Source organism: Thunnus albacares, chromosome 13 (genome assembly GCF_914725855.1).
Source record: "Thunnus albacares chromosome 13, fThuAlb1.1, whole genome shotgun sequence".
Classification (NCBI taxonomy): Eukaryota; Metazoa; Chordata; class Actinopteri; order Scombriformes; family Scombridae; genus Thunnus; species Thunnus albacares.
Window position 1 is genome coordinate 15,930,925 of NC_058118.1, and position 27,823 is coordinate 15,958,747.

The 27,823-nt window shown below is 39.0% G+C and overlaps 2 protein-coding genes across 3 annotated transcripts; one reads left to right on the forward strand and one right to left on the reverse strand.

Annotated features, from left to right (window-relative positions):
* Nucleotides 1–1,684: 1,684 nt before the first annotated feature.
* On the reverse strand, nucleotides 1,685–18,569 carry uspl1 (ubiquitin specific peptidase like 1). 2 transcript variants are annotated; one of them, XM_044369851.1, is made up of 9 exons: nucleotides 18,409–18,569; nucleotides 17,324–17,480; nucleotides 16,185–16,307; nucleotides 15,150–16,077; nucleotides 9,541–9,651; nucleotides 7,794–7,923; nucleotides 6,505–6,630; nucleotides 4,669–4,829; nucleotides 1,685–3,911 (listed from the first exon to the last, which is right to left on the reverse strand). In XM_044369851.1, the coding sequence occupies exons 2-9, from the start codon at nucleotides 17,447–17,449 to the stop codon at nucleotides 2,122–2,124; spliced, it is 3,495 nt and encodes a 1,164-aa protein (XP_044225786.1). In that variant the 5' UTR covers nucleotides 17,450–17,480; nucleotides 18,409–18,569; the 3' UTR covers nucleotides 1,685–2,121. The 2 variants fall into 2 exon arrangements, with proteins under 2 accessions (XP_044225786.1, XP_044225787.1); XM_044369852.1 differs by having other exon boundaries at nucleotides 16,896–17,480.
* A 3,868-nt stretch (nucleotides 18,570–22,437) lies between these two features.
* hmgb1a (high mobility group box 1a) lies at nucleotides 22,438–26,558 on the forward strand. Its single transcript, XM_044371088.1, has 5 exons — nucleotides 22,438–22,555; nucleotides 24,856–25,016; nucleotides 25,220–25,365; nucleotides 25,537–25,711; nucleotides 25,863–26,558. Exons 2-5 carry the CDS (start codon nucleotides 24,870–24,872, stop codon nucleotides 26,016–26,018), a joined length of 624 nt encoding a protein of 207 aa, XP_044227023.1. The 5' UTR covers nucleotides 22,438–22,555; nucleotides 24,856–24,869; the 3' UTR covers nucleotides 26,019–26,558.
* Nucleotides 26,559–27,823: the final 1,265 nt, after the last annotated feature.

A 27,823-nucleotide genomic window follows, 5' to 3' on the forward strand; every position in this document is an offset into this window, starting at 1 on the left:
ATATACATATGTATATGACATCTGTGGCATTGCACTGTGTGATAAAACTGCACATTGCAATAATCATGCTGTATAATCAGCATCTTGTTAGGCCACACCTGTCAGGTGGATGGATTATCTTGTCAAAGGAGAAGTGCTCACTAACACGGATTTATTGAGAGAAATTTGAGAGAAATAAGCCTTCTGTGTGCATAGAAAAAGTCTTTTATTTCAACTCATAATATGGAAGCAAAACAAAATAAACAGGGAACATGAATTTTAAAAAAAACTCATACAGAAACAAGACCAGAGGGGGAATAGCCAAAGTTGTCTCTTACTGATATTTAGCTTTTTAATTATGAATGTGTGACTAACAATTATGAAGCCTGACGTGACAAAATGGTGCACACTGTATAACAAAGGCTGACAGGTGGCTTGCCTGTATGCAGGTATGATATATGAGGGCTTTAACATTAGTTGTGGTTAATGTTAAAAAAAAAAAAAAAAGATCAAGGGAAAGGTTTCAGTGCTTGTGCTGTAAGTGACCATCTTCATTTTTATTAAGAGACATGAAAGATCATTTGGACAAATATCTGTTGTCCCAGTCAAAAGACAACACCTTTTTGTCCTATGGTTTGTTTACCTGGCTGTGGAAAACAAGCACCAAACACCTGAAAATTACAGTAACACTGTAGAAGTCTATGTGACATATTCTAAAAATACTTGAGGGTCCTAAATGCCTGCCATCAACACACAAACTGTAATCTGTAATTTTGCATGATTTCACACCACATTCCCAGACTGACTGTATTTCAGTTTTAATTGCCACTCATATCGGCTGCTGGGGACAGTTTGAATTTCTATTTTAACCACACAAATTATGTTTTTTCTTTAAGTCTGACACTCAAGATGAGAAAACAGCATTGCATTTCTATGAAACCGTATTGGTTCAATAAACATTTTCAACTTTTTTTTGTAGATCTTTCTCATGTTATCACTGACGTCAACACATTATGGTTAGGGAAGAAGTGAAGACTGATGTCAATAATACGTTACATGTCTGACTGAATGTACCCTAAAAGATGAAGTGACAGTACTTTATAGTATTGGTAAAATAAGTATTTGAAAGATCTGTAGTAACTGTATACTGTAGTATAACACAGGACAGATCTCTTGAAATATTTCTTAGACTCTTCTTCTCAGTGTTTTTCCTATTTTATATGAATATTTTCACTTTTTTCAATAGTTTCTATGTAATGTAACTCAGTGACTCCAAATCAATAGTGAATTGTATTACTACACTGGACAAATGAAATACCTCTTTCGATTGGAATTATCTGTCGGATTACATTTCATCTTAGTCTTTATTTCTTATATCATCTTATCTTTCATTTACAGTACACATCACACTACCAATACCAGCTCTGCTCTTATGAACTGAACAGGAAGCGACAGTCTCAGGATGATCAGTATGTTAACTTGGAGAGTCAAGAATTTGGAATATGTATGAAATTGTGACTTACAAATAACTCGGTACTTGTATGACTTAAAAAACATACAGTGACTTTAATATTAAAAACAAAACTAAAAATAATATTTTATTCCCCTACCGGGAGGCTTGTTGAGGTGAGCAGCGCACACACACACACACACACACACACGTTTTCTTACAGTTGACAATAACTCTCACATTTTGTACAACAAATGTTAGTCATCTAAAGTATTTATTAAATGACTACAAAAAAAATTATATTTCATGAGAATTTTCAAGAGATTTGACAAAATAACAGCTTTAACTGTCAATATCATGGCTTCATTCAAACTCAGTTACAAACAGTAAACACACTACAAAGTGCTAAAGTTGCAGAAAAAAAATTCAAGATGCAGTTTACACATTTCATCCATAGTTCGACATACAGTCTCCAATATGGCCGACATGCATACAAACATCATTAACCCCTCTAAACTCTAACTTGCAAACTGTATTTTTAAGTGGAACAGGTAGCTTAGGACTGACATGTCTGACTTATAGATGAGGTGTTGATTAGTAAAAACTCAATTTTGCATAATTTCCCCAAAAAAGGAAGTCACAGTTAATGTCGCCTGTGCTTGGAGCTTGCAGACGACCTCCATCCCCACAGCTTAAAAGAAAAGTTCAAGTGCACCGAGCGCCTCCGTCTCCATCTCAGTCGGCCGCTGAGCCACAGCCTGCGTAAGAAACTCATCCAGGAAGTTTTCAGTGTTGGGCCCGTTCACAACGGTGTTCGTCTGTGACGCATCACGAGTGGCGTAAACCCCACAGTCCAGGCGGTCGACTCCATCTTGCCCGTTGGCAATCATCTCGAGGAAGCCAGTGCTGTCTGGTGACAGATTGCTGGCCGTCGTTGCAGGCGAGAGCAAGTCCGAGAGAATCTCGTCGCAGTTGGAGCCGTCATAGGTGCTGGAGGTGACTGTGTTAGGAGAGCCCAGGTCAGTGCTGTCCGGTCGGCTCGCTCCCCCGTGATGACCCAACAGTTCATTCAACTTAGCGAGCTTCTTCTTCTTTGCCTTCAGTTTCTTCATCAGCTTGTACCTGAGGGCTTCAGTGTCGCTGAGACCTGGAGGAAGCTTTGAGGTTTGGTGGCTTTGCTTCTTTGAGGAGGATATTTCAGGAAGCCTCTTCACTCCGAGTGCAGGAAGTGATGTACCAGACATCGCCGTAGTGTTCATTAGTGGTTTCTGGCGGTCAGAAGTGATGGATTGACAGAACTTTGATTTGCCATTAAGAAGTGCAGGTGATGGGAGCGGACTTGGGGTGTTTGAGCTCGTTGCGCCGAATGCGCCGTACATTTCTGCAGCTTTCAGCGGGAGACCCTCACTTTCCTCTGTCCTGAGCTGTGGTTTAGGGAAGAGTACGGCAGGAGACTGCTGTCTTCTCACTGGGTTGGGGGTCGAGTGAGTAGGAGGAGTGGGCTTTATTTGCCTGACTGAAGAGGGTGTGGGGGGGGGTTTAGCAATGGACTTGTGAACATGGTTTAGTGGGTGTTTGCTGAGCAGGAAGGACCAGCGTGCGTTCTGATCTAGTGATGGCTGCGTCGTGGGACTGGCGGTATCTGTAGAAGACACAGGCGACACTTGCTGTGTAGTTTCAACAGGTGGTGTGTTGTCCTGAGCAGCAGCGTCCACAGGTTTGTTACTGTTACTTGAAGGCTCTGAAGACGCAGGTGGTGAAACAGGTGGAGCTGCTTTTGTCCTGGCTGCCTTTTTCCCTTTTTGTTGTTTGCTGACAGTTTTGCTTTTGGCTATCGCCCGGCCTCGTCCTCTTCTGGCATCGGGCACGAATGTGGGATCGCTGGACGAGCCATCATCAGATTCAGGTTCAGACGAGTTGGAGGTGGCACGGAAATCGTTGTCACGGCCCTGAGACATATCGCTATCTAATACAACAGAGGAACTATCCGGTGTTTCATTCCTACTGGGAACACTCGGATCCTGAGTTTGTTCGTCGTCATTTAGAGGTTGTATTTCTGAATCTGCTTTTAATTCTACCAGTGTGAGAGTAATAATGTCACTGTGGGTGAGGCCCTCAAAGGTGTCAAGCAGCGTCGTGGAACCGATCGATGTATCAACACCAGCTGTAACCGTTGTGTCCATGACGTTGCTGCTGTCACCAGAGAGTGCACAGACAATGTCAGTGTCATTCTGCGAGATTAGAAGAGACTGATCTGGAGTGCAAGCCAACTGTTCATCTGCTACTAAGTCAGATTCAGTCCCGTTCATCCCATGTTTGGATGGGGGGGCTTCAGCAAATGTGCTGGATGGAGAACAGGCACAAGGCTCTTTATCCTCTTCCACCTCCCAGAAGACTATATGCATCTCCTGAGCGGGAACCGGCAGCTTCCGATGGCTCTTACAATCGGGATGTTTCAAGTCGTCAAATTCGAGCCACGACCCTGCAAGAAACACACACGACAATACACAGTTACAACAAAGACACAAAGAAAAACAGCATGTGCAAAATGAACGCTAATACCGATTCATGTTTGGATTCTGATGACCAACTACAAAGTCAGGGTTGATCAATTATCAATTCAGCAATAATTATCAGCTCATGACATTATTTAAAAAATGTATATGATAATATAACTTTATTTAACCAAGAAAAAACATCATTGGGGCTAATAATCTCTTTTACAAGTGCATCCTAGTCAAGACAGCAGCAGCACATAGAACAAAGCATCGATACTGCAAAACAAAAGGCAGACTTATAATAAAATAGGAAACACATGGAAAGAATAATCACTTGGATTGGCAAAATTTTATCTGACAAGCCACATATATACATCTTGTATAAATGACAATAAAACAAGTTGTAAATGGCTGGACTCTTCCTTAATTTAACATTACATAAATCGTCCAGCAGAATGTGCTGTTGGCAAACTACAATATAGAGGAATAAAACCTCAACATGACTCAACACTGAGAAAAAGTGTTTGTGAGTGCAAATGTAGCTTACAGGTTAACACATAGAAGCAAAAAACATCTGACTCTTGACTTCGGTTATCCGAGTAAAAACACTGTAACAATCCTCATAGGACTAAATAAGGCAAAGAATTAATGAAACATGCCAATTAACTGAAAGATTTTGTAGTGTCTTATCATGGAAAACAGTTAATTAACCCATGATGTGATGACTTTTTAAAGACCTACCATCAGACTGACAAACCCAGGTGACAAAGTGCTTCAGGTGTTGGTTGTATTGTATGACAGTGGTGACCGAGTAGCGTTTCCCCTTGAAGTTGAAGGTGTAGATGGTGACATCATTGTCAGGAAGCCCCTCAACAAAGTGCAGTGCGAACACTGGAGGCACTCTAGATAACACAAAGAAGAGGTCTGGTTTAATGGCTGGGAGAGTGCAGACGTGGCAGACTTTCTCTAAACTAGCAGAGAAACCATCTGTATGAGCCAAACTTGAGACTGCAAATTTTTTTGTTGTGACCACTGAAATTTCAGGATAAATCTGTAATTTTGCAGACAATTAAAGTTTAAAGTTCATAACCCTGTTTCTACTAACAATCAGGGTTACTGCACACTTTTTGAAATCAAATTTAATGCTTTTTAAGACATCAACAGAGAAAATGTAATACCCTTTCCACAGCAAAACAATGCGCATTAGGGCTGAGCTTCATGTTTTAAATAAATTTGACAATATAGTAGGGATGTTTTTCTGGATAACTTTGTATCTCCATGTACTAATCATATGTAGAAATCATAAAGTAATCAAATTACTGTAAAATGTGATGAACTCTGTCCCACTATTACACTTTACATTTGATAAAACTCTTTAAAAAAAGCATTTTAATTTAAAATTTAATTACAATTTGCTTGGAATTGTTAATTTTGACAACACTGTCAAACAGTAAGGCTGTCCTGGTCGTTCTTGCACTCACAGAGTCGGCTGTAGTTCCTTCTCCACATACATTCACAGTATATCTGCCTTTCGTCCACTTTAAGTCCATTAAATCTGTAAACTCCAGCTGAGCGGTCAGCAAATTAAAGTCTGCTCCTCTCCATCATGATGTGGCTCTGCACTAAAAACATTATTATCCAGATTCTAGCAACTATCAAAAATAACAGAGAACTTTGTGTTTTCTCTGAAAACCCCTGACTAACTGTCTTTAGCTTAGCATCATCTGTACTGTTTTGTGTACTTCTTTAATCCTGTTACCTTCGTGAGAGCAGGCGGCCTGTGGAGAACTGTTCGAAACATTACCAGAAAAAGAAAAGAAACAGCAGGACTGGAGTGAGTCACGACCGTAGACCAAACCACACTTAAATTAGCCAATCCTGTGGGGAGATATTTATCACGCAACTAGGCATCATCTCAAAATTTAGGACCTATCATAATTAAAAATAAGACTTTTTAAAGACATTCTAGGACCTTAAATTCTTAAGGTCTTATTTAAAAGACTTTTATGGATCCGCAGGAACCCTGATGATGTATTAGCTGTTATTAATTTAATTCACCCTGACAATCTGATACTGTCACTTTAAGACAGAGCTCAACACTTGTAGGCAGACAATTAAAGTTAATTAGTTCATGCGTGGCGGAGCTGTTTTCTTACTCTGTCCTGTGGAGTACATTTTTGTTTTTCTGTTAAACTGTGGATTTCTGCTGGACTTAGAAATCAATGTGTGTATTTCTCAAATCATACAACTGTGGATAAATATGGAGACTGCAGCTTTGTCTCTATATAATCAGTAATTATGCAAAAGCTGTAAAAATCATTAATTAACCAAGGAATCAATTTACCCCCTATGCTTCTGCAACTCAAGTTTAATCATTTCCTGAGAGTAGGTGTAATTACTTTCCAAAACGGTGGTTTTGCTAATTTGAGGCAAATTCTGACTAAAAATCACTGAAATCCAGTGGTCTCAATATTCAGTTGTACAGCTTGGTATGTACAGGCAATAAATGTACAACACAAGGCAGACGTTCCCTCTTGGATCTGCCTGCACACACTCATACTTTTGTTTAATTCTTACCTCTCCAGCATCAAAGTCCTGCTCTGATTCATCTTGCGGCACACGTTGCACGGAGCCAAGTGAACTGCGTGAAGTGGACGCCAATCAGGCACAATATTTGTGAAAGTGGGAAGAGTTTTCGTAGACCTGAAAAGTACAGCATGGAATACATTTAGGATTCACACTATTTTACAAAAGATGAGCGTTTTCCAAAGGAAGTCCAAAAAACAAACAATATATGATAGAACAATTATATTTTTCCTTACAATTTGGTGTTCACATGTGAACAACAGATATTAGTTGTAGTATTATAGATAAGTATAATTGGGCTGCAATTAACAATATCATAATATCCTGTTTTGTCCAAATAACAGTCCAAATATATTCAGTTTACTATCATTTAAGATAAAAAAACATTGAATCATCACATCTAAGAAGCTAAAACCAGCAATTGTTTGGCATATTGGCGTAAAAAAATTACTGGTTATTTGATTATTAAAATAGTTGCAGATTAATTTTCTGTCAGAGGATTAATTGACAAATCGCTGCAGCTGTAAAATATAATATATAACACTTAACGTGGGGCTTGCAAGCAGCAGTCAGTTAGCGCTGAAGAATGTGTTGTGGTCACCTGTTGCTAATAAGACAGCTGACTGCTTTTCTGTTGTTTAAAAAGACTAAAACCATCTGTCTCAGCCATCCACCAGATTCTCCCAAAATAGTTTCAGTCACACAACTTCCACATAAGGTTGCTCAGGTTGTACAGCTATTATAAAATCACAGATGACTCAGAGTAGCATCATTTTAGATCATATTACCAAAGCACAACCACGTACTGTTACCCTGGAGAGAATATTTGTACTAGCAGGAGATAAAAATAGGTTTAAAACTTCTAAGCAGTTCTGTACATTCTAAGTGGATTTAATGGGCAGATTGCAATATTTACCTCAACTTAATGAACTGATTACAAAAGATTAATCAACAATCCACTACACACAGTCACTTGTGTGGTGATAGATTAAGGGAAGAAAAAGAAATCACTAATTACAAGGAATTCATACATTTTGTCTTCAATGACTCATTAATTTATAGCTTTACTTTTCCTTCTCCAGGCCTTCATCCAGTTGCTATAGTAAGAAATGTATTCGTTCCAAGTATAACTTTCAACACAGTTACTTCCTGCGTGCGTTCAATCTCAACTGTCAAGCTTCTGGTTGAATAACTCGAAGCTCTAAAGCAAGTTTCAAAATTGCTCTAGACGACATGCCTCAGTGAATTGAGTCAAATGTGTCATATTTTAAATCACCTACCTCTCTTTTGTGGAAGTTTTGCATTCGCTGCACTTGAACTCCCAATGAAAGGTCGACTGAAAGAGAGGCTCCGCCCAAGAGTCCATGGCGAGCACAAGCGGCATAGCAAACACGGGAGTTTCCCTCTGACCTGAAAGACACAAATATGCAGCGGTTTTAGCATCATCACAGGTGCAAGCGCTGGGCGAGGCTGCGGTTTACAAACACTAAATTTGCGTCTGTACACCTGAATATGGCTAGTATGTCTCTTCTGGCTGCATCTAAACTGTATATGCACTGTTTCCTTCCCCCCTACATTTCTTTTTATAGAATGCAAAGAGTGACAATCACTAAGCAAGTTTGCAACAAGCTGGGAGAAATTCAGTTTTTGCATATCCAAATCTTCTGTTTCTATGAAATGATAAAAGTTGCTTTGAAAGCGTAACTCTTGACCTTAGAGGAGACTTGCACATTGTGGTAAAGCTACATTATACAGAAACTACAACAAGACAGACTATTCCTTTATATTGCTTATTTTTCCCACTATTATCCATTGTGGAATTTAGCTATTTGAAATATAATATTCATGAACAGAAGGCCTGAGGGGCCCTGGGAGCATTCTGTTTTTGAGTCTGAAAAGCATGAGCTCAGACATCTCCCCCTTCCTCACTGCAGCTTAGCACATTTGCATGTTGTTCCAGATCTAACACTGCTATCCTATCAGTGCTGATGGCTTCAGAAATATAAAACATATTCATACTTTAAATCTTTCTATTTATTAAATCTTCAACTTTTTTCTTCTTTTTGAATCTCACACTTAAAAGAAAGAGTACAAATTCATGAAACTGACTAAAAAAAAAATTACCCCAGTTAACCAATTCCTCATTTTTATATGAGCCTTTTTGTTAATTAGCTAATTTATTCTAATGTGCCGAGAACTGGCAACGACTGTACACCAAGTTGAGAGAAAGAAGGGTAAGAGAAGAGCGATGAAGTGCTGCTTAGCAACTCAAACTTTTTCTCTTCTTCTACTCTTGTCACATACAATAAAAATTAATTTTAAATCAAACAAAGTGTACACTGAATAAATGTCAAGTATTGCATAAATCCATTCAAGATGCATTTCTAAAATTGATTTACAATACATTATGGTGGAGATATCATCTCCTGGTACCAACACTCAGATTTGGTCACACCACATTTTGGCTGCTACTGGCTAGAATTGGTATGATCATTGAAAACATGCATGCTCACTGCAGATTCAGTACATGTTGATGAATGTGAAACCTGCATCTACAGTTTGAAAGTCTTGAATTGCCTCTGGGTACAGTAAGTCCACAGAAACAGATGATACTAATCAAGAAAGTCGAAAAATCTAAAAGAATGGGCAAACACCATGATTAAAACAGCTTCATACGAGCTTATGCTTAACAGGATGAATAACAGAAACAAGAGTAAGGCACCGGTTTGGATCTTTTCTGGACTCATATCACAATGACTGATAATGATCTGTTGCATGGATACTCTTCCTATGTTATGTTATTATTAGTATATCTCTTATACTACTGATTTATACTGTATTTTTTGTTTTTTATGCCACTGAGGTTACATGTATTGTAAGCAACAAAGAATGTATATAATATAAATTTAAAAATTTAACCACAAAAAAAAAAAACAGAAAGTCAAAAATCATTTCTAATTCACCATACTGAATTCATTTTAACTTGGCTGATATGTGGGACTGTGTGCCCTCAGTGACGGATCTTACCCAGTTTGCAGCGTAGCCTGGGCTGCAGTAGTTTGAAAAGTGACATCCTGAGACTCTGTAGGTCTGAATTTGCCTTTTCCCGCACACGATTTGGCACCCTCACAGCACCATCTAGACAGAAACAACTTCAGATAAGTAAACTGCACACAAAAGCACAAAAACATTCAAGTTTGTTAGCAAGAATCGCATTATATCTATAAAAACACATATTTACTAGGGGTAGGTGGAAAAAAAATCGATTCACATGAGAATCTCGATTCATATCTCGTACTAAGAACCTTTTGAGGAACTCAGTCCCTCTACCGGCATTTCCACTGGAGGTACCAGGGTCTAGGGGGTAGGGGGATGGGAGGGGGGTTAGTACTTTCTAAAAGTACAGGAACTTTGTGGGTTTGCAGGGATGACTGTCGCTGATTGGCTAACACACACAGCGCGTGTGCCGCTTCATTCATAAAACAAGGAAATATTGATGTAGGACCAGTTTAGGACTTTGTTAAGGTTAACAAACAAAGCTAAACGAGAGCGAGAGAGCGAGACAGAGCTGCGGTGATCGAACAAGGAGAGGGAGTGGCGGTAGAGAGAACAAAGCAGTGAAAGAAATAAAACATTTTCTGATGGTTTCACAGCAGTTACGTTCTAAAGCAGAAATAAACACTCAGATGATTTATTGTGGAGACAGACACTCTTAGTTTCAGTTTCATTTTCCTCCTCTGCATTTCTCTTTTTCATTCATTCATTTGATCCGACTCATGCCGCAGTAAATACAAATACAAAGAACGGGACAAATCTGTGTTGTTGTTTCCTCATGTGTTGATACTGCCTCTCAAATACTGCCATCATTTTTATATTCCTCATGGGTCTAATTTGCAAACAGGATTGCACAACAGGGACTTTAAAGTTCCAAGTTTAGAGTTCCTCTGGCTCAGAAGTACCTGGAACTTTTGGTGGAAATGGGGCTTAAACATTAGTTAATAACGTGATGTTGATGGAACGAAAAAGGCAGAACTCAACTGCGAGGGCAGCGCAGCACCCGGACAGTCTACAGTGCGCACATGCTAGAGCGATCCACAGTGTAGTTCATCTTAAAAAGAGGCAGCGGTTGCAAGCTTTTTTTGATTTAATGACTAAATAATTACCTTTACGAGACGAACGTGAAGTATATTGTGAACTTTCTAAGCCATCACTCGAGAGGGACCTGAATGTAGACATAACGGTGGACACGAAGGCAGACACCTTGGACCTCCGCCTCCGCAGTTGACAGGAAATCAATTGACCTTAGCAGCCAAAGTTGGCCTTCTTGCATCGTTTTTGCATGAACATCTGTATTGTGCATGTGCGTACTCCACTTGTGGCAGTAGGTAAGATACAGAGTCTATTAGGATCTTTTAAAAATTTTTAAAGTTTTTATTCAATGTTGTCTATCAAACTGTAATATATCAAAGAATCCAGCAAGTGTATGTATATAGAAAATACATTTGAAAATGCCAAGTGGCTCCAAGCATTTAACATCAGCAATTTTTGTCTCGTTATTGCAGGTCATGTAAGCACTTTTTTAAAATATTTGTGTAAATGAACCTTGAATTTAAAATGGATACTGTACTGTTGAGTACAAACTGTTTGAATCATGTTACATTAGCTTGTTAATGGGCGGCAGGAGTTAGTTGCTCAGATGCTCAGTCTGGCTAATGCCTAACTTAACATTTGAGCTTAGAGCTTGCAGTGTAGCACGCAGTTGACATTAGCCTGACTGTAACCACAACTAACCATCTGTAGAAAAGGGTCTGGCTTAATCACTGTCCAGGAAATCAGCTCATAATGTAGGCTACTGTATGTGCATCTTACTGGTTAAAGTCACTTAAACGACGATATCTTAAGTGTAAGATATGTTATTAATCAGGAAAGGACTCTGCTGAAGTCAGCGTATTAATGATGTAATTTGCAATTCATTTCATTTAGTTTCAGCTGTCAGAGATGCTTCGCCCCTGTGCAGTTCTCTGTGGTGTTTCGGTAGATGATTTTAGCAAAAACACTGGTTAATTCGTTGTTAAAGTCGAAGTGAAACCATTTTGCTGAACTGCAGATTAGCTGAAATCTGAATAGACTGTAATGACCAAACTGAATGGATGTTTTAATTCATATTAGATGAGCAATGAATGTTTGTTGCTAATGTATTAAACATTATCACTTAGTTTGGTGTAGAGGCTCTTTCTCAATGAGAGAACGAGCTGTTGCCGGCTAAATTACCTCAAGACACTGATGCCTGTGATCACAGATCACCAACACAACACACGTACAGATTTATGGTTTTATTTTAGTTGTTTTTGTTATTTTGTCATATTAACTGTGTGTCTCTTTTATTTCAGTTCTTGTCTCTTCCCTGTGTTTGTATTTCACTCACTGACCTGAGTTACAACGATTATCGGAATGCACAGATTTGATTGGCTGAGTTGCGTCATGATCATCATGATTTACAACGTATGCAATTGGTCTGTGAGTTTCCTGGGCCGCTAAACCAGTGTTGTGTCGTTCAAAAATAGAAATGCTACGTCAAAATTGAATAGTTCTCAATTTGGCCTGAACAATTCAATCAATTTTATCAATATCACAATATGGCCCACTGCGATTTTCAAATCACAGGAGGCAAAATATTTGTTAAAGGCAAAATGTGTGTCAAAATACCATTTTGAGTTTAAGATTGTCTGGGCCTTCACATCATATTCTACAGACTTAAGATCCCCACAAAAATCACACCATCTTCGTCTTAATGTTTTTCAATGAAAATGAAATTAATGACAAAAGTAATCATTCCCTCTAATATCATAAATCATATTGCAATATCAGTCAAAATAGTCGCAATTAGATATTTTTTCAAAATCGCTCAGCCGTATTCTCAAGAATTTATTGTTTATATGTCCAGGTCCAGATAGGACGGTGTCTGGGTCTGGACCCGGACCACAGGCTGCCTATTAGGCACTAGTTGATGACTCAAAACAATTCCATGATAACGTAGGGTGTTATCGTACTTGCACAGTGTGCAAGTGAAAATCATTAGTAGATGATATTGATATGAATGTGTGAAATTTTAGCAGCTGCAGAATGAATATAGGGGAAACACTGAGACATGACGTTAATAACACAGTGGAGCGCTACACCTCCCCCTCATTTTGTTATTCTCATACAGGCATGTAAGATGCTTTCAAATTAATTAATTAATGCAGTTAACTTTTGAAAATAAAAAGCCTGCAGACCATTTATTTTAATTGCCAGTTATGTCTCATATTGTATTTCAGTGGAACAAGGACACCAGCGAATGGTTCGGTGCACAGTATACTGGAGCAAGAGACTGGAAATTGTTCCCCCTTTTCTTTTCATTCAATCGAGAATCGCTTCTGAATCCCTAATATTTACCAGTAAATGAAGTTAAAATGTTTTTCACACAATGGGATGTTTCTATTGACAGGAGTACAACATTTGTGCTAACCCCAAATTTTATCAATTTATATCGATAATTATCACGATAAATGTCGAATCATTATCTCTTTCCAGTTTAAAGGCTGATTTTTGCTCCAGAGTGAAAGTTGAAGAAACAGGATGTTTAATTGTGGTTTTAAACTATTCTTCATGGTCAACGTGACAAACACTTGTCAAACAGCAGAACACTTCATACATCTGAGGTAGCGGATAGCAGCAGTTAACCAGCCCCAGTAGCCAATGTGAGCCGACTCAGCCTCTCAGTTTAATTATATCAAACATTTGTTATATTTCTATTGAGGAAAATTGTATCAATATAATTATTGTCATCATTTTATTGCCCAGCCCTACCCCAAATATTTTCTTTTTATGTAAACGTGACACACACCCAAATAATTAACAAAAATATATATACAATTTTTCTCAATTATTAGTTTTGGGTCATTTCATGCCAACTCACCCAGAATTCAGAATTTTTCCCAGTTCATGTCATGGATTTTCTTGAAGAAAAAAAAATCATGTAAATCACCTAAAAGCCTCACCGATTGCTTCTTTTTCAAAAGAGTGCAATCATAATTCATTTCATCATTGAGCAGTTTGATGTGATCAAACTGAAACTTTAAAGATCAACTTTTCCATTAGTGTGGGCCGTCTTCTTGTGACAGTTGGCCTCTTCTTCTTCTAGGCTGTTTCCAATAGAGCAGGTCTCCATGATCTCACTGTCACATTAAACTGCTTAATGATGACATGAATTATTATTGCACACTTTTATACACACTTCTGGTTATGTTGCGACCCATTTTGCAATAATCCACCCAAACCTGTTTCAGGTGGGACTAGTCCAGACTTGCCTTCTTGTTATCTAATGCTGCTAGTTGATGATGTCAGAACTTAGTTCAGAAAAGTTTGAATGGTGAAATAATACACGTATATTGAGCTAAGGAACTAAGATTAACATTTTGTTCAGACACCAGGAACAAGATGACATCTAGTATGCAACCAACAAGCCATTACAAGCTGTCACATGCAAATTTCCTGATGCCAATGAAAAATCGGCTCCAAGTACCACACGAAGATAGAAAACCTTGAAGTCAACATGGTACGAATATCTACTTATGAAATAAAATCACTGAATGTAACATTACAGTCAGTTTCAGCAAAGTACGGAAAAGCAGAATTTTTCCAAAAATTATTCTATGATGGAGTAATATAACATTTTTAAAGTTTTTATATATCTGCAATGAATATTAACACTTTCCTATAAAAAAGTTTCAAGGAAATTAAAATAATCCTTCTTGGGAAAATATACAGTCAAAATATGGTTGCAAGAAAGTGAGAACTAGTGATTATTGTAATTTTTGAAAATTAAAGATACTTGTTCAGGTAAAATATTTATTTTAATTAATTTGATTACTGTGAAACACTCAGCAACGACTATTAACATGAATACATGTTGCAAGTTATCCTTAGGGTTTCTTGGATGTTCAGTACAAATTTTAACCCAATCAGGCTCAGAATACACATACAATTATTAAATTTAGCTCTGAGGGCCACACTTCAAAAATTCATGACTAAAAAAAGTATTTGGAGCTACAGGATTTTGCAGGGTCCCATGAATTTAATAGAAGTTTTCACATTTTTTTTAAAGAAAATCCATGACATGAACTGGGAGGTCCTAGGTGAGTTGGTATGGAATGACCCTCTTCTCAATTACGAGGTGTCTAGAGATGTGTACTGTTTCAGTGTTATTCTTACACAGTTTGACGTATCCACCTCTGAAACATCTGCCACCACTGCAGCACAATGGAGGCGAGACACATTGCTGTTATGCTTTTCAAATGTCATTTTTCAATATTTCGAACAGCACAAAGACCCATTCATGTCTGTTATTCTGGGGTTGCATCAGAAATCTCAATGGTGAATATCTTAAAACCTTAAACTCCTTAAACCAAAACAATCTGCTGACTACAAACGACCATGGCTATTTGAGACTCAACCTTTAATTGACAATACGTTCACCATGATCAATCAGGAAATTAAAATATTATATATTATAGCAAATGCAATACTCCCCCCCAAAAACCCCCACATATTTTTGAAATAAAATTATACTGAGAGGTATAATCTGTTTGACTTACCCCTGCCTGTCTGCTGGTGGACTTGGATGGCAGCACAAGCGTCTTCATATCCTTTAATCAGCTGCCACACAGATGAGCGCTGAGGCTCATCTTTAGGTTGACATGTTTTCAAGCTCTTACAGTTTACCAAAGCAACAAGCAGAGCATCCAGCCAACACAAGCTGTCGCTGTTCCTCCAGAAAGGCTGACTGAGCACAGATACAAGTACCTCTGACTCCGTTATTGAGGTAGAGGACAAATCTTCAGTTTCTGATTTAACACCTACTATATCCTTACGTGTGGTGATGTCGGCAGTCATTGGTTTCTGCTCTGTCTTTGCTATCTGCTCAATCTGCTGAGGCGATGGTGTTTTGATTTCAGTTGAACAAATGTCCAAATTTGTGAAGCTGGACTGATTTGAGTCCAGACTGCAGCATTTGTTCAGCACCTCGGGAGTACTCTTCACCTGCCTGAAGTCTTCCTCTGCCTCTGATGTACCACAATGAGGAGAGAGCACTGGCTCTTCCCCATCAGCGGTGAAAAAGGCTTCTGAGGAGCTCTGCGGGTGTCCAGCTGAGGCTGTAGAAGAAGCAAGACCATCTGTACAGGCAGCATTCTCTGGTTTCCCTTTCTGAACATCTTCCCATCCTGTTGCCTCTGCAACTGGACAGTTGCTGTAGTATCCGTTTACCTTTCCACTGTCTGTCTTGGTTGCTGCATGTTGACCATTTACAGCACCATGCTCTGCTGGGCTGAGATGTGTGTCAGTGGCATTTTGTGGCCCAAAACTGTCAGGTTCACTTGAACGCAGACGTTTGGGTGAGGGTTTAATCACCTCTTCCTTTTCCATTGCAAAGGCATTTTTTCTTTTGTTTCCAACAGTGGGCTCCACAGGATCCAAGCTAGCCAAAACATCCTCCAAGGGCTGGCTGACCAGAGGGAAGAGGCACTGTGATGTTGGAATGACACGGAAAAGTTAAAAATGCAACTAAGAAGAAACACATGAAACATGGCTGTTCAGCTGAGTGCATCAGTGACAGCTGCACTGGGACGTACCTGTGGGTTTGTGCAGAGGGTGATTGACTCCTGGAGGTTGATGCGGTACGAGCGCAGAGCATAGTTCAGGCCCTTTGACGTGCACCAGGGACAACACTCCAGTGAAGCAGCTCTTTCGTGAACCTTCAGAAAAACATTAAGATTAAAGAAGGATGACATTAATAAAGCCTGGAGAATGCACAAAAGAGAATAATTTAATTCTTTTCACACCCTATGGTGGCTGCAAAAAACATGACAGTCCTTCTCTAGAGCCAATAGAAATATGGTGCTGCAATATGACGGGCTCTGTGGAAGAGGACCCGCTCCCTATGTGGATACAAAAGGCTCATTCTAAGCTAACAAAAACAACAATTCTTACGTTTCAGGTAATCATACACTAATGAAAACATAGTTATGAGTATTATATTCCATTTCTAGCAATACATCCCCATAAATCTTACACATTGGTCCTTTAAAAGGAACGTGCCAAGTTGGACAAAACTTGCATCTAATTTTCAACATTCATGCACATTAAATTTTAGCCTGCATATGTTTTCATTAGGATTTTTTTTTTTTTTACCAACTACACTGCCATATTTCAGCATCACTGTCACCTCCCAGCCCCCTTCAGGAGCTTTCATTATTATATTCTTCTAATCACATTAATACATGACTGTACACATGCATTAAGAGGTAGAAAAAAAACAATTAGGAAGGTTTTACTTCAGTTACCTTGTAGAATTTGAGCATACAAGTGAGAGCAAGATTGTGGTTTTTGTTTTAACTTTGATTTCTTCTTATTAGTGAAGCTAAACAGCAAATGTAAAGTGGAATTTCATCAGTAGGTGTCAATTACATATAAAAGTACATGAAACTTTAAAGTAAATAGTAATAGCAAACCATTCTTTTCTTCCAAATAGATAAATATGGTAATAATTCAGTACACAGTTTCTCATAATGTATAGAACAATCTTTGAGTCCCAACATCATTACAGGCTTCAAGCCAAACCAAACCTTTCGCCTTTTACTAAAGATTTCCGTTTGTGTTTTTTTTTCTTTTGTTTGATTTGGATTGGTACTGCCCAGTCACAGTATATTTCAAATATAATTCAGCTTTGCGCAAGTGACAACAGCGAGAGGAAAGCATAAGCTCTACTGACTTTTCCCAAATACCCCGCCAGTGGTGAGGCCAAAGCCCCCAAACCAGTGTCTTCACCAGTCATTGGCAAACTGCTGCTTCTCCTCTGGTCCAAAGCTTCCCGGTGCCATTCAACAAATATTACCATGTCACCGCAACCTGGCTCACCTCTGAAGGAGCTGAGGAGAAAAATACAGCACCACACGGGGCATGTTATTCAATGCCTACATGTGATGAAGGTACATGGAAATGCACTCCACATTAGGGTTGGACCATAAGATGATATGTACTGTGTGACAAAAGACATTTGTCATCCGAGATTTTTCAATGTTGTTTTTGTAGTGGTAACTTTCCCTTTGATATCTCAGGTTATATTACAGATGATGCTGCGAATTTATTAGTAAAATTTTTTTAGAGATTTATAAGATTTTTGCATCAATGCAGTTTCTCAGGTATTTAATTCACTTTATCTGCAAAACTGACATTCACATCAGGTTAGATTTGTGGCTTCTCGTTTGAATTTCTGTAAAATTTAATCTATCATTATTTATGTATATATTCACATACATTCATTTTTAACTAGAAATAAGCCAGAACTCAAGCTGTTTCTTAACAACGCAACTCCCTCAGCACTAGCCGGGTGTTTGCAGGTGCACACGTGGGACCACCAGCCACCTATATACACACACCGAAGGAGTCCATGCATTTAAATATAACGACAGCACACGAAACAAGTTTGTGATACATAACGACAGGTTTAGTGTTAGGACAAGCGTTACATTAACGTTATTTTAATCATACAGCAAAACATCTCAAACACTTTATAATTTGAACTCCACTTGAGAGCAAGATCGTGTAACGTTACGAATATAATGCAAAGCGTCATTTTCCCATCAGCTAGCTAATGCATTAACGCTAGGTTGACTTGTAATGAAACCAACGAAAGCTACTGTTGAGATAAACTCCGTTAACAAGCGCTCCCAACTACAAACTATCGGCTCCGGTGCCTGGCGGCTAGCATGCTAACATTAGCCTTGAAGCAGGAGACATCAATTCAGTCGCTACCGAGCCGTCTTTCCAGTTTCACTGAATAAAAATGATACGTACCGAAACCAAACTTAAATTATATTTGACATTACGACGCTGATCGGCGAAATCCATCCAAACGGAGATGTATTCAATAACTTAATCCCCGCCAGCGGAGTGATCCCATGTGTTCGTGTCACAAACGTTCTTGTTCCGCCGCTCGCCAGCGCCTGTGCAGCGAGCTTTGTCTTCCCCCCCCTCTCTGAGGGACAATGGTTCCGCAGGTTACTGCCCCCATTTGGTAGTTCAAGTGAACTGCAGCCACACTGTGCACTCGAGTTATTGTTCATGTTGGTGCGGTAGGTTTGCTTTGGCACTGCCCATGAAACCATTGCCAGTCGGTGCGAGTCAATGAACATGAAAGTGTTCAAAGACGAGTCACATTTATTATTATTATTATTATTATTATTATTATTATTATTATTATTATTATTATTATTATTATAATTATTATTATCAGTAGTAGTAGTAGTAGTAGTAGTAGTTAGATAGATAGATAGGTAGATAGATACTTTATTAATCCCAAAAGGGAAATTAAAATGTTACAGCAGCCAACAATGAGATAAAAAAAAACATTTAGGTAAAAAAGGTAAAAGAAACAAATGCAATTAAAGACCAACTTATATACAATAACTAAATAAACTAACTCAAATATAAACAAAAATAAATAGCACAAAAAAACAGGATGGTCAGGTGGATATAGCTAGAGCAGTAAGGTGCATGATTGTCCATGGATGTCAGAACTGAGTGTACTAAATATTGATACCTGAATAATCTCTACAATATAGAAGGGAAACAAATAAACACTTTGAAATAGGTTAGAGGTTCAACTGCAATTCTAATTTTAATATCAGTTATTTTTTAATGATGACAACATCACATCTTACAAGGGCCTACAGTGGTTTTAAATAGGTTTAGTCTAAATTCAGAAGAACCAGAGACAGCAGGACTGATATATTTTACACTGATACAGAAAAGCAAGCAACCTTTCACATTTTTTGAAACTGTATTAAAAAATGTTTACTTGAGACTAAAACGATTAATTAATTGTCAAAATTGAAAGTGGTGAGCCAAATTTTCTGCTTTGTTATTTCAGATGTGAAATATTCAAATTTCTCCCTCATTTAGTCTGTAGTTTATCTGGTTTTGTGCACAAGGCTGACTATTTATTTATTTATTTATTTATTTATTTATTTATTTATGTGGACCTACTGTGCATGGCTTTGGGATAAGTAGAAGGGGGGAGTTGGTTGGATGGGGGTGGGATATGTCCCTCACTCTGATTCTATAATACAGCCCAGCTCTCACACCTCCTGCTCTTGTAACCCCCAACCAACTCACACACACACACACACACAACACACAGCACACGCACGTCTCCCTTTTTTACACCACCCAATCCCGCCTCCTGCATGTGCCCTCCTCCCTTAAGCCCCTCCTGTATGTGCTGCTCTCCTGTCCTCTATTTTTCCTCTTGATGACAAAATGAATTTGCATATTTTTCCCAGGGAGCGCTCATTAGAATGCATAAACCGGCGGCCTCCTCGCCTCATGAGCAGGCTATAGCTTTCTGCCGTGGCATCTCCTGATGCAAAATGAGACACACAAACAGGCAGCATCACAGGCAGACATGTGGCTTGAGTCTGGGTTGTGATTGGCATTTGGAATCAGTTCACCCTTCCCATTCTTAATTCAAGGATAAGAATAAACTCTGTGTCAGCCATTTTTCTTTGTTTCTATATTAGCTGCTAAGCAGAAGCATATTTATTAGATGTTTCTTCATGAAATGTACAAAGAAATAATTATACATTTATTAGGCACATGTGACTACAAGATTATCTTCAGTGGGCATATGACTGCATTTTGCAAATCATAGTGAACCATGGACATTTTCTTTATTTTAGCACCCCACCCCCCACTACCACAAACAAGAATTTATAATCAGATAATAACATCATCCACTTTGAGCAAAGTAAGCTATTAATTTTGAGAAAGGCCCTTTTCATAGTCTGAAATCATAGTCTCATCATATTAGTGGCCTATTCACTGGATACCCATTTTACATCTATGCACAGTTTATATATATGGAGATATATATAAATATATAAGTTTGACCCAATGGTGGCGCTAGAGCTTGGGTCACGAGGTCAAAAAATTATTCAGTTTCTACATCCTGGAAATGTAAATCTGAAAAGCCCAGATGCTGTTTGCACAATTCTTCTCTATGCTATAACCCTTAGTTATGCTATATTATACTATAATAATACATGATGCACAGCAGATTTTGTTTCTGTGTGAGTTACAAGTCAGAGGATACCATAATAGCACAGTTCATGGGAGAGAACGCATTGTAGAAAACCATCTGTCTGATGGTGGCGCTACAGCAAGGTCACAGGGTTATCCAACTCATTAGGGTTATATGGATAGCATGAACGTGCACAGCAAGATTCACATCAATGTAACCTTAGTTTTCAACATCTGTTGTTGATCAGACAAACAAATACAATCATATGACCTCTTGAAATCTCTACATAGGGCTAATGAAACTAATTGTTCGACTGTATGACAACAACACAACAAAATGTGGTTTTAGAGTGCTGATGACTTTGTATCAGATATGCAAATGAGAGGAACTGAATCCAGTAATATATATATTATATTCTCTAAGGCAATCTGTATTATATCAATCAATATTGTAAAGTTGGTGGATAACATTAGTTTCAGTATAACATTATTTATTAATCTGGACAAACACAACTTGCAACTCACAAAAAAGTCCCGAATATAATATGGCTGGCTATAGTGGGTTGCATTAAAATGAATGCATTCCTCACTGTTATCTTTTTTCCTATTTAAGCATATTATAATTTAGGGCTTTAACCATTTAATTGCACAGAACAATGTGTGAAAAGTGCCTTAATGCTATACTACGAACCTGTTTCATCTATGGGACGTGCAATTAGCAATTAAATTTGAATACATAATTGCAAAACAACAGGCCTGCACATCTCACTTTGTAAATAAATAAATAAATAAATAAATAAATAAAAATCTTGTAGACTTAGATTATTGCCAAATTCCTCCCTTAACTATAAATTGCTTTATCCCCTTACTTTGGTTTAAGCTGAACAGTAGCTCTTTGATCTCCTTAAGTCTGTGATTTAATTGAGGATGAGCACTCTCATCTTTCAGTCAGCTACTGTATATGAAGCATGTAAAAACAAAAGTCAAGAAAAAAAAGATAGAGAAATATAAAAGCAACCTCGTGGCCTTAAATGTATTTATCATGATTTGATATCTGGTGCTACATTCATGTCTTAATAAGGGGCTGCAGGGACATAAGTAAACATAGCTATAACACAAAATGAGTGCCTGCTTAAAATGATTATTAGGAATACTTGTCAGATAGAATAAGAAAACACTGTGTGGCAAAGTCAGTGAAGTGACTTTTTCCCAATAATAAGCTGAAAATGAAAATCACGGTATACACAGCGATTAAATGGCAGACCCTTAACTAAATTGCTATTGTGTTATCATCCTAACTCTGAGCCAAATCATTTAAAATTTCATATCCAGCGCGTAACAACCCCGTACTGGACGAGCAGAGCGCTTCTTGTGTCTTTTACGCGTGGAGAAAGCGATCTTCTCCACACGCATTTTCAAAGTCATAAATTGCAAATAAGCTCACGTGTATTGGAGGCGAATGTACAATAGAGCAGGCTCATGGAGTGAGGAGCAGCCCGTCCAACACAATCGCACAACATTTCACAGCTGCCTCGTTCACTGACTACAAGCGCTGCACGATGTCTCATTCATTTAACTTGCCTACTGTACACTGCGCTTCAACGTAGTGAATTCAATACTATGGCAAACACACTACACTACTACCAGCTCCAGCATGCTCAGACAGAAATGTTTTCGTATCCACGCGCCTCGGAAAACTTCAGTGACGTTTCGCAAAAGACAGCCAATGGGACCTCGTCTTCTATTAGGACAATGAAAACCCGCCGCCCAATCAGAGAAGCGCCAGACCGGGCGCTGGCCAATGGCGTGCGAGCCCCGCCGAGAGTAATGTTAGAGAGCTGAGGAGTGAAGACACTGCGTATCGCCTGTGCTGCCTCACACACAGCCATTGCAGAGAGCATTGAGATCCAGCGATAGTCCCTTGGTAAGTACCACACACACACACACACACACACACACACATACGAAAATCCGAAGTGTCTCTAAATGATGAAAATGACGATAACATTCACAAATATCTTACTTATGTGTCTGCCACAACCTAATGTGAAACCTTTAGCAGTTTATGAAGATTTTTTATTGCGGGGGGAACCGTTAAAACAACAACAACAAAAGAAAAAAAACAGCCGGCGTTAAGCAGGTAGCGTTACTCTGCCTGGGAGTGTGGACCCAGACGCTCCATTTAAAAAAGGGGAGAAATTAATATTAGCTTTGACTAAATTCGACGATAACCGTTGATTTTGTTAAATACGAATAATTTTGTATATTACTGTCGTGTCGTTGTTCACAAAATGGAGTCTAATCACTCGTCGGTTATCGCGTAAAAATTCAGGAATGTCTCGCGGACAACACGGTTAGCGACAATGGTAGAAGACTCGCCGTTAAGCTAGCCATTGCAGTGCATTGCGAAGCTGAACGCCTGTCATGTGAAGACTGTGGGCAGCGAGCGGCTGTGGAAAGGGGCATTTAAAATTCATGAAAACATGAGAAAAAGAAAGACCGTCTGAAAATACACATAGACATATGTTTGTTTGCCACAATTCGCCCTGCAAGACGATGAAAAAATTACCTCACGATCTGCGCTTTACTGTAATGGCTGACTGTATTCGCATAGGAAACAAGGCAGCGAGGCAAATGGGAAGCCAGTGACAAGAGGCGCAGTTCGGTTCAACTTTTTCTAACCGTGTTTTCTCGAAAAACAATCCCGTAACTATAAGATGTAACGACGGCAAAAGAAAGTTCAATCCTTCGTGGTTCTAACGACGCCCTTGTGAGATTTTTCCGATGCTCGGAAGACGTTTAAATCCGGGGTTGAAACGGAGTGGTCGCCGCGGTCGCTCTGCCCTCTATTGCATGCAGTGCAATGGCTGTGCGTTGACACAAAGAGAAGGAGCCATATTCTCCATGTTAGTGGATGAAGACGAGCGGCCATTAGGAGCTCATAGAAACCAAGGCAGTAGCACAGCCCGCTCATAGACTCAGTACAGACCCAATGTATTACTATACAAGGCGGCTAGTGCAATAGGAATCAATCGGGGAAATATTTTGTACAGATCACCGGCTTTCTAGACATATTTGTCGTGTTGCAAAGCGAACTGGGAGGCGGGAGGAGACATTTGAGGGGGACTTTCTTTCATGAAGAAGGCATTCTCACAAAATGGAAGAAGAAATATTGCCGTCGTTGCTGACCTCCTTTTCCTCAACGAGAGCCTATGCGCCATTACTACTTCGGTCGACGCAGCTTAGTTGGGAGTTACAATAGCATTTAATGGGGAAATGTAAAGGGGAAAAATACGAGTTTTGATGGGTTTAGCAAATCATGCCGAATTATTTACAGGATCACAGACATGGAAGACTTGATATAGGATGAGTGTTAAATCGCATCGAATAACAGTTTAAGTGTTATATTTTCAATAAATACGTTTTTATGTGTGATTTGTGTCTTTTTTGTGTCAAAGTTATTTGTTTGATGAAAACATGAACATGAATGAAATGGGTGGTTTCCGAGGGCCTTTTTTAATGCAGTTGAGATTTTAGGATTTTTTTTTTTTTTTTTTTTTTTTTTTTTTTGCAAAGACAAGTCATTTAAAAAAAAGTCCACTGTTTAAGTCCCACAGTGGTCTGTGGTTTATGTTATGTACTTGAACTTAGGGAACTTTTGCAGTTAGATGAGAAAGTGATACGGACCGCGAACTATTACTGAAAGAAAAAAAATATTTTGTACACATATGTATATTTATGGATTTTGACGAGATTTCCTTCTTGAATTCATGTTTAGTCAGTTTTAAGCCACCATAATGGGAGTTAACCACGGAGTTTTATATAAAGGCCACAGTACAGATTGCATCAATAAATAAAGCCATTTTCATCGCATCAGCTCCGTCTGTGCTGGACGGTTTTGTTTTAGCAGACTGCAATAACGGGTCCTAACTTAGTGGGCGGGTCAATTAAATAGTGCCATCAATACCAGTGCTCATTCTATGAGCCTGGAAGGTGGGTAAGAGCAGTAATAGCAAACACATCTAACATTTACATGCAATTAACATAATATAATTTTACATTTGAGTTGAAAATATAATTAATTAACAATTTTTATTTTTTTTAGAAAACAGCTTTTAGCAGAGTGCCCCAACCAAATATCCACCCATTCCACTTCTCAAAAGAAACATTAATATACAATTACATAATTGCACATTTAATCTATATTTGAAACATTTGTTTTAGAAATTGCCGCCAGGATGGGGAAAGATCCAACCAAGCCGAGGGGCAAGATGTCCTCCTATGCCTATTTTGTCCAGACCTGTCGGGAGGAGCACAAGAAGAAACACCCTGATGCTTCGGTTAACTTTGCGGAGTTCTCCAAGAAGTGCTCCGAGCGATGGAAGGTATGTATGATGATGTCATAAACTTGTAGTCTTGATGCAACTCTTAACTGATGTATATCAGGATAATTCAGACGCATGATTGTGTTGGATGATTTTATATGTATAGTACTTAAATACAGATGTTCACGTTGTAAAATGAGTAAGAAAACAACCTGGGTGTTGCCACAGCTGGTACCAATAGCTAGTTGTCTCTCTGTTTTCAGACAATGTCTGCTAAGGAGAAGGGCAAATTTGAGGACCTGGCTAGACAGGACAAGGCGCGTTATGAGAGGGAGATGATGAGCTACGTTCCAGTCAGGGGAGGAAAGAAGAAGAAGTTCAAGGACCCCAATGCCCCCAAGAGACCCCCGTAAGTATTACAAGTCTACACTTAATGATTTCATAACCTTTTGCAATTGAAATACAGTGTAGCAGAACAAAACAAATCTGAATCATAGGCGGCTGACTCATGTTGACACAATGTCGAACATGTCATGTTGGATAAACGACAAGCTCATTCTTTTTCCCGCTTTCTGTCCAGATCTGCCTTCTTCATCTTCTGCTCAGAGTTCCGCCCTAAGGTCAAAGGGGAGAGCCCTGGTCTGTCCATTGGAGATGTTGCCAAGCGGCTGGGCGAGATGTGGAATGGCACCGCTGCAGAGGACAAGCAGCCCTATGAGAAAAAGGCCGCTAAGCTGAAGGAGAAGTATGAGAAGGTAAAGAAACGGTGATCAGTTGTATTGATGATGCCAGGGGATACTTATGTTGTGCTCTTCATCCTTGTCAAGCTTTAAATACAAATATTACGAACAGTGTTGGGGTCTCAACAGTTTTTAAAAAAAAAAACCCTTCATTCCTTCATCACAGGACATTGCAGCATATCGCGCTAAGGGCAAAACAGGCGGCGGAGCACCAGGAAAAGCCCCTGCCAAGGCGGTGGAGAAGAAGGATGATGACGATGATGATGATGACGAGGATGACGAGGAGGAGGAGGACGATGATGATGAGGATGATGATGAGTAGATGGCGGTTGACATATATAGTGGTCATTTTCTTGTTTATAAAGCATTTAACCCCCTTGTACACACTTCACTTACTGAAAGGAAATACATTAGTATCCAAGGGGTAAAAAAAAAACAACAAAAAAGGCTGTGTATATCAGTTGTTTTTATGCTGTACAGTTTTTTTCTCCTTTTTGTATAGTTAACACTACACAAGTATCGTGTCTGTGTCTTTCTGCCAGTCTTATTTTTTCCAGTGTTAGTTCCTAGACCACTATCCTGCCTGGTACAGTGTCAAGGGGTGGGCTTACAGTATTTACCCTAGCTAGAGGTGCACAGCACATAAAAAAACATTCTGAGTTAGATCTGAGTGTTCCTTCTTTTTTTTTCCTTTTTTGTTTTCTGTGTGTTTTTATTTTAAATGACATGTTATCAAAAATTGACGTATCACAGTTGTTTTACTGATCTTTATGTACCACTGTAATAGCAAAAATAAGAAAAAAACGCCTTGTTTATTGTTGAAATTTAAATTGCTTCTGATGTCAATAAACATTTTTTTTTTTAATAAATTTGATTTGTTTTGTTTTTGTGTCCAAGTGAAAATATTGAAGGTATTGCTCATTGTCCTTCAAGGTTCCTTCTCCCAAGATGAAATGGGGCCCACATGTTTTGGTAGAAGCAGACTAGTTTAAGTGAATATTAATACACAATAAACAAGTAAAAACTACAATATGGCTGGTCCAGAAGAGTACAAGGAAAGAAGTATTCACCAGAATATAATGCTCTGTAAAGCTGTCATCACTGCAGCCACAATCAATGAAATACAATTAAATTTAAAACAATTAAAACATAATAAATGATCAAAGTATGATGCAACAGTGTACCACTGCTTCTGAAACAAATAGTCATCACTGAGACTATCCTTCTCAGTAAATGTTCCAAGACCTAAGAGTCATTCATTTTGATCTCAGGAGGTGAGATTTGTGTGTTAACTTGCATCGCTTCCTACTCAGTAAATTTGAGTTGACATGTCAGTGCCCGGAGACGATTAAATAGAGCAGGAAAGCATCTAACGACCATGCCTCGATAAGCTGTTCCTATGAAGAATGACTCATCACCACTACTGTATGAGTCCTGTCCTTTTTACTGTGGTTGTATGCAAACAAGCTGTGCATAGAAGCTCTTTGCCCCGGTGGAGGTACGCTAAAAGTTGTAGCATTACTGTCTGCTCTGCATGCCAACATGCATCACTGACTCTTCCTGTTTTATTTAGATACAGCTGCTTCATCTCTCACGTACTCCCTAGGTCTCATCCAGGGTATAAAAAAAAAAAAAAAAAAACACACACATTTATATAAGAAGGATTATGTGCTTTGAAAAACCCAGTGACATAAGAATATGGCTGGTGTATAAACCACCGCAGTCCAAACCTTAAAAGGCACACTCACACACACATTCTGTACATTGTGGTCTTGACAACACAGTTTACCCCTATGGGAGAGAGCCTATGTAGACAGGGGGGTTACCAACTGTCAGCCTGGGCATACACAAGTATTCATAGAAATGAGCTGAGCAGCACAAACGTGTCTCTGATCTGCGGTGTAAATTACAAGGATGTGTGTCTTCTTCTCTTGTGTTGCAAATCTCTGCACTAATGTCAGGCCTTGGCCTACTGAATGAGCCTTGGTGTGAAGTAGGCTAGAGGACAGGCGCGCACACACACACACACGGGGCAGCCAGCAGCTGACCTCTGCACTGCTATGATAAAACCCAGCCAGTCCCTGAAGGTGACGTAGCCCCCTGCTATCCCTGATCACACACACACCT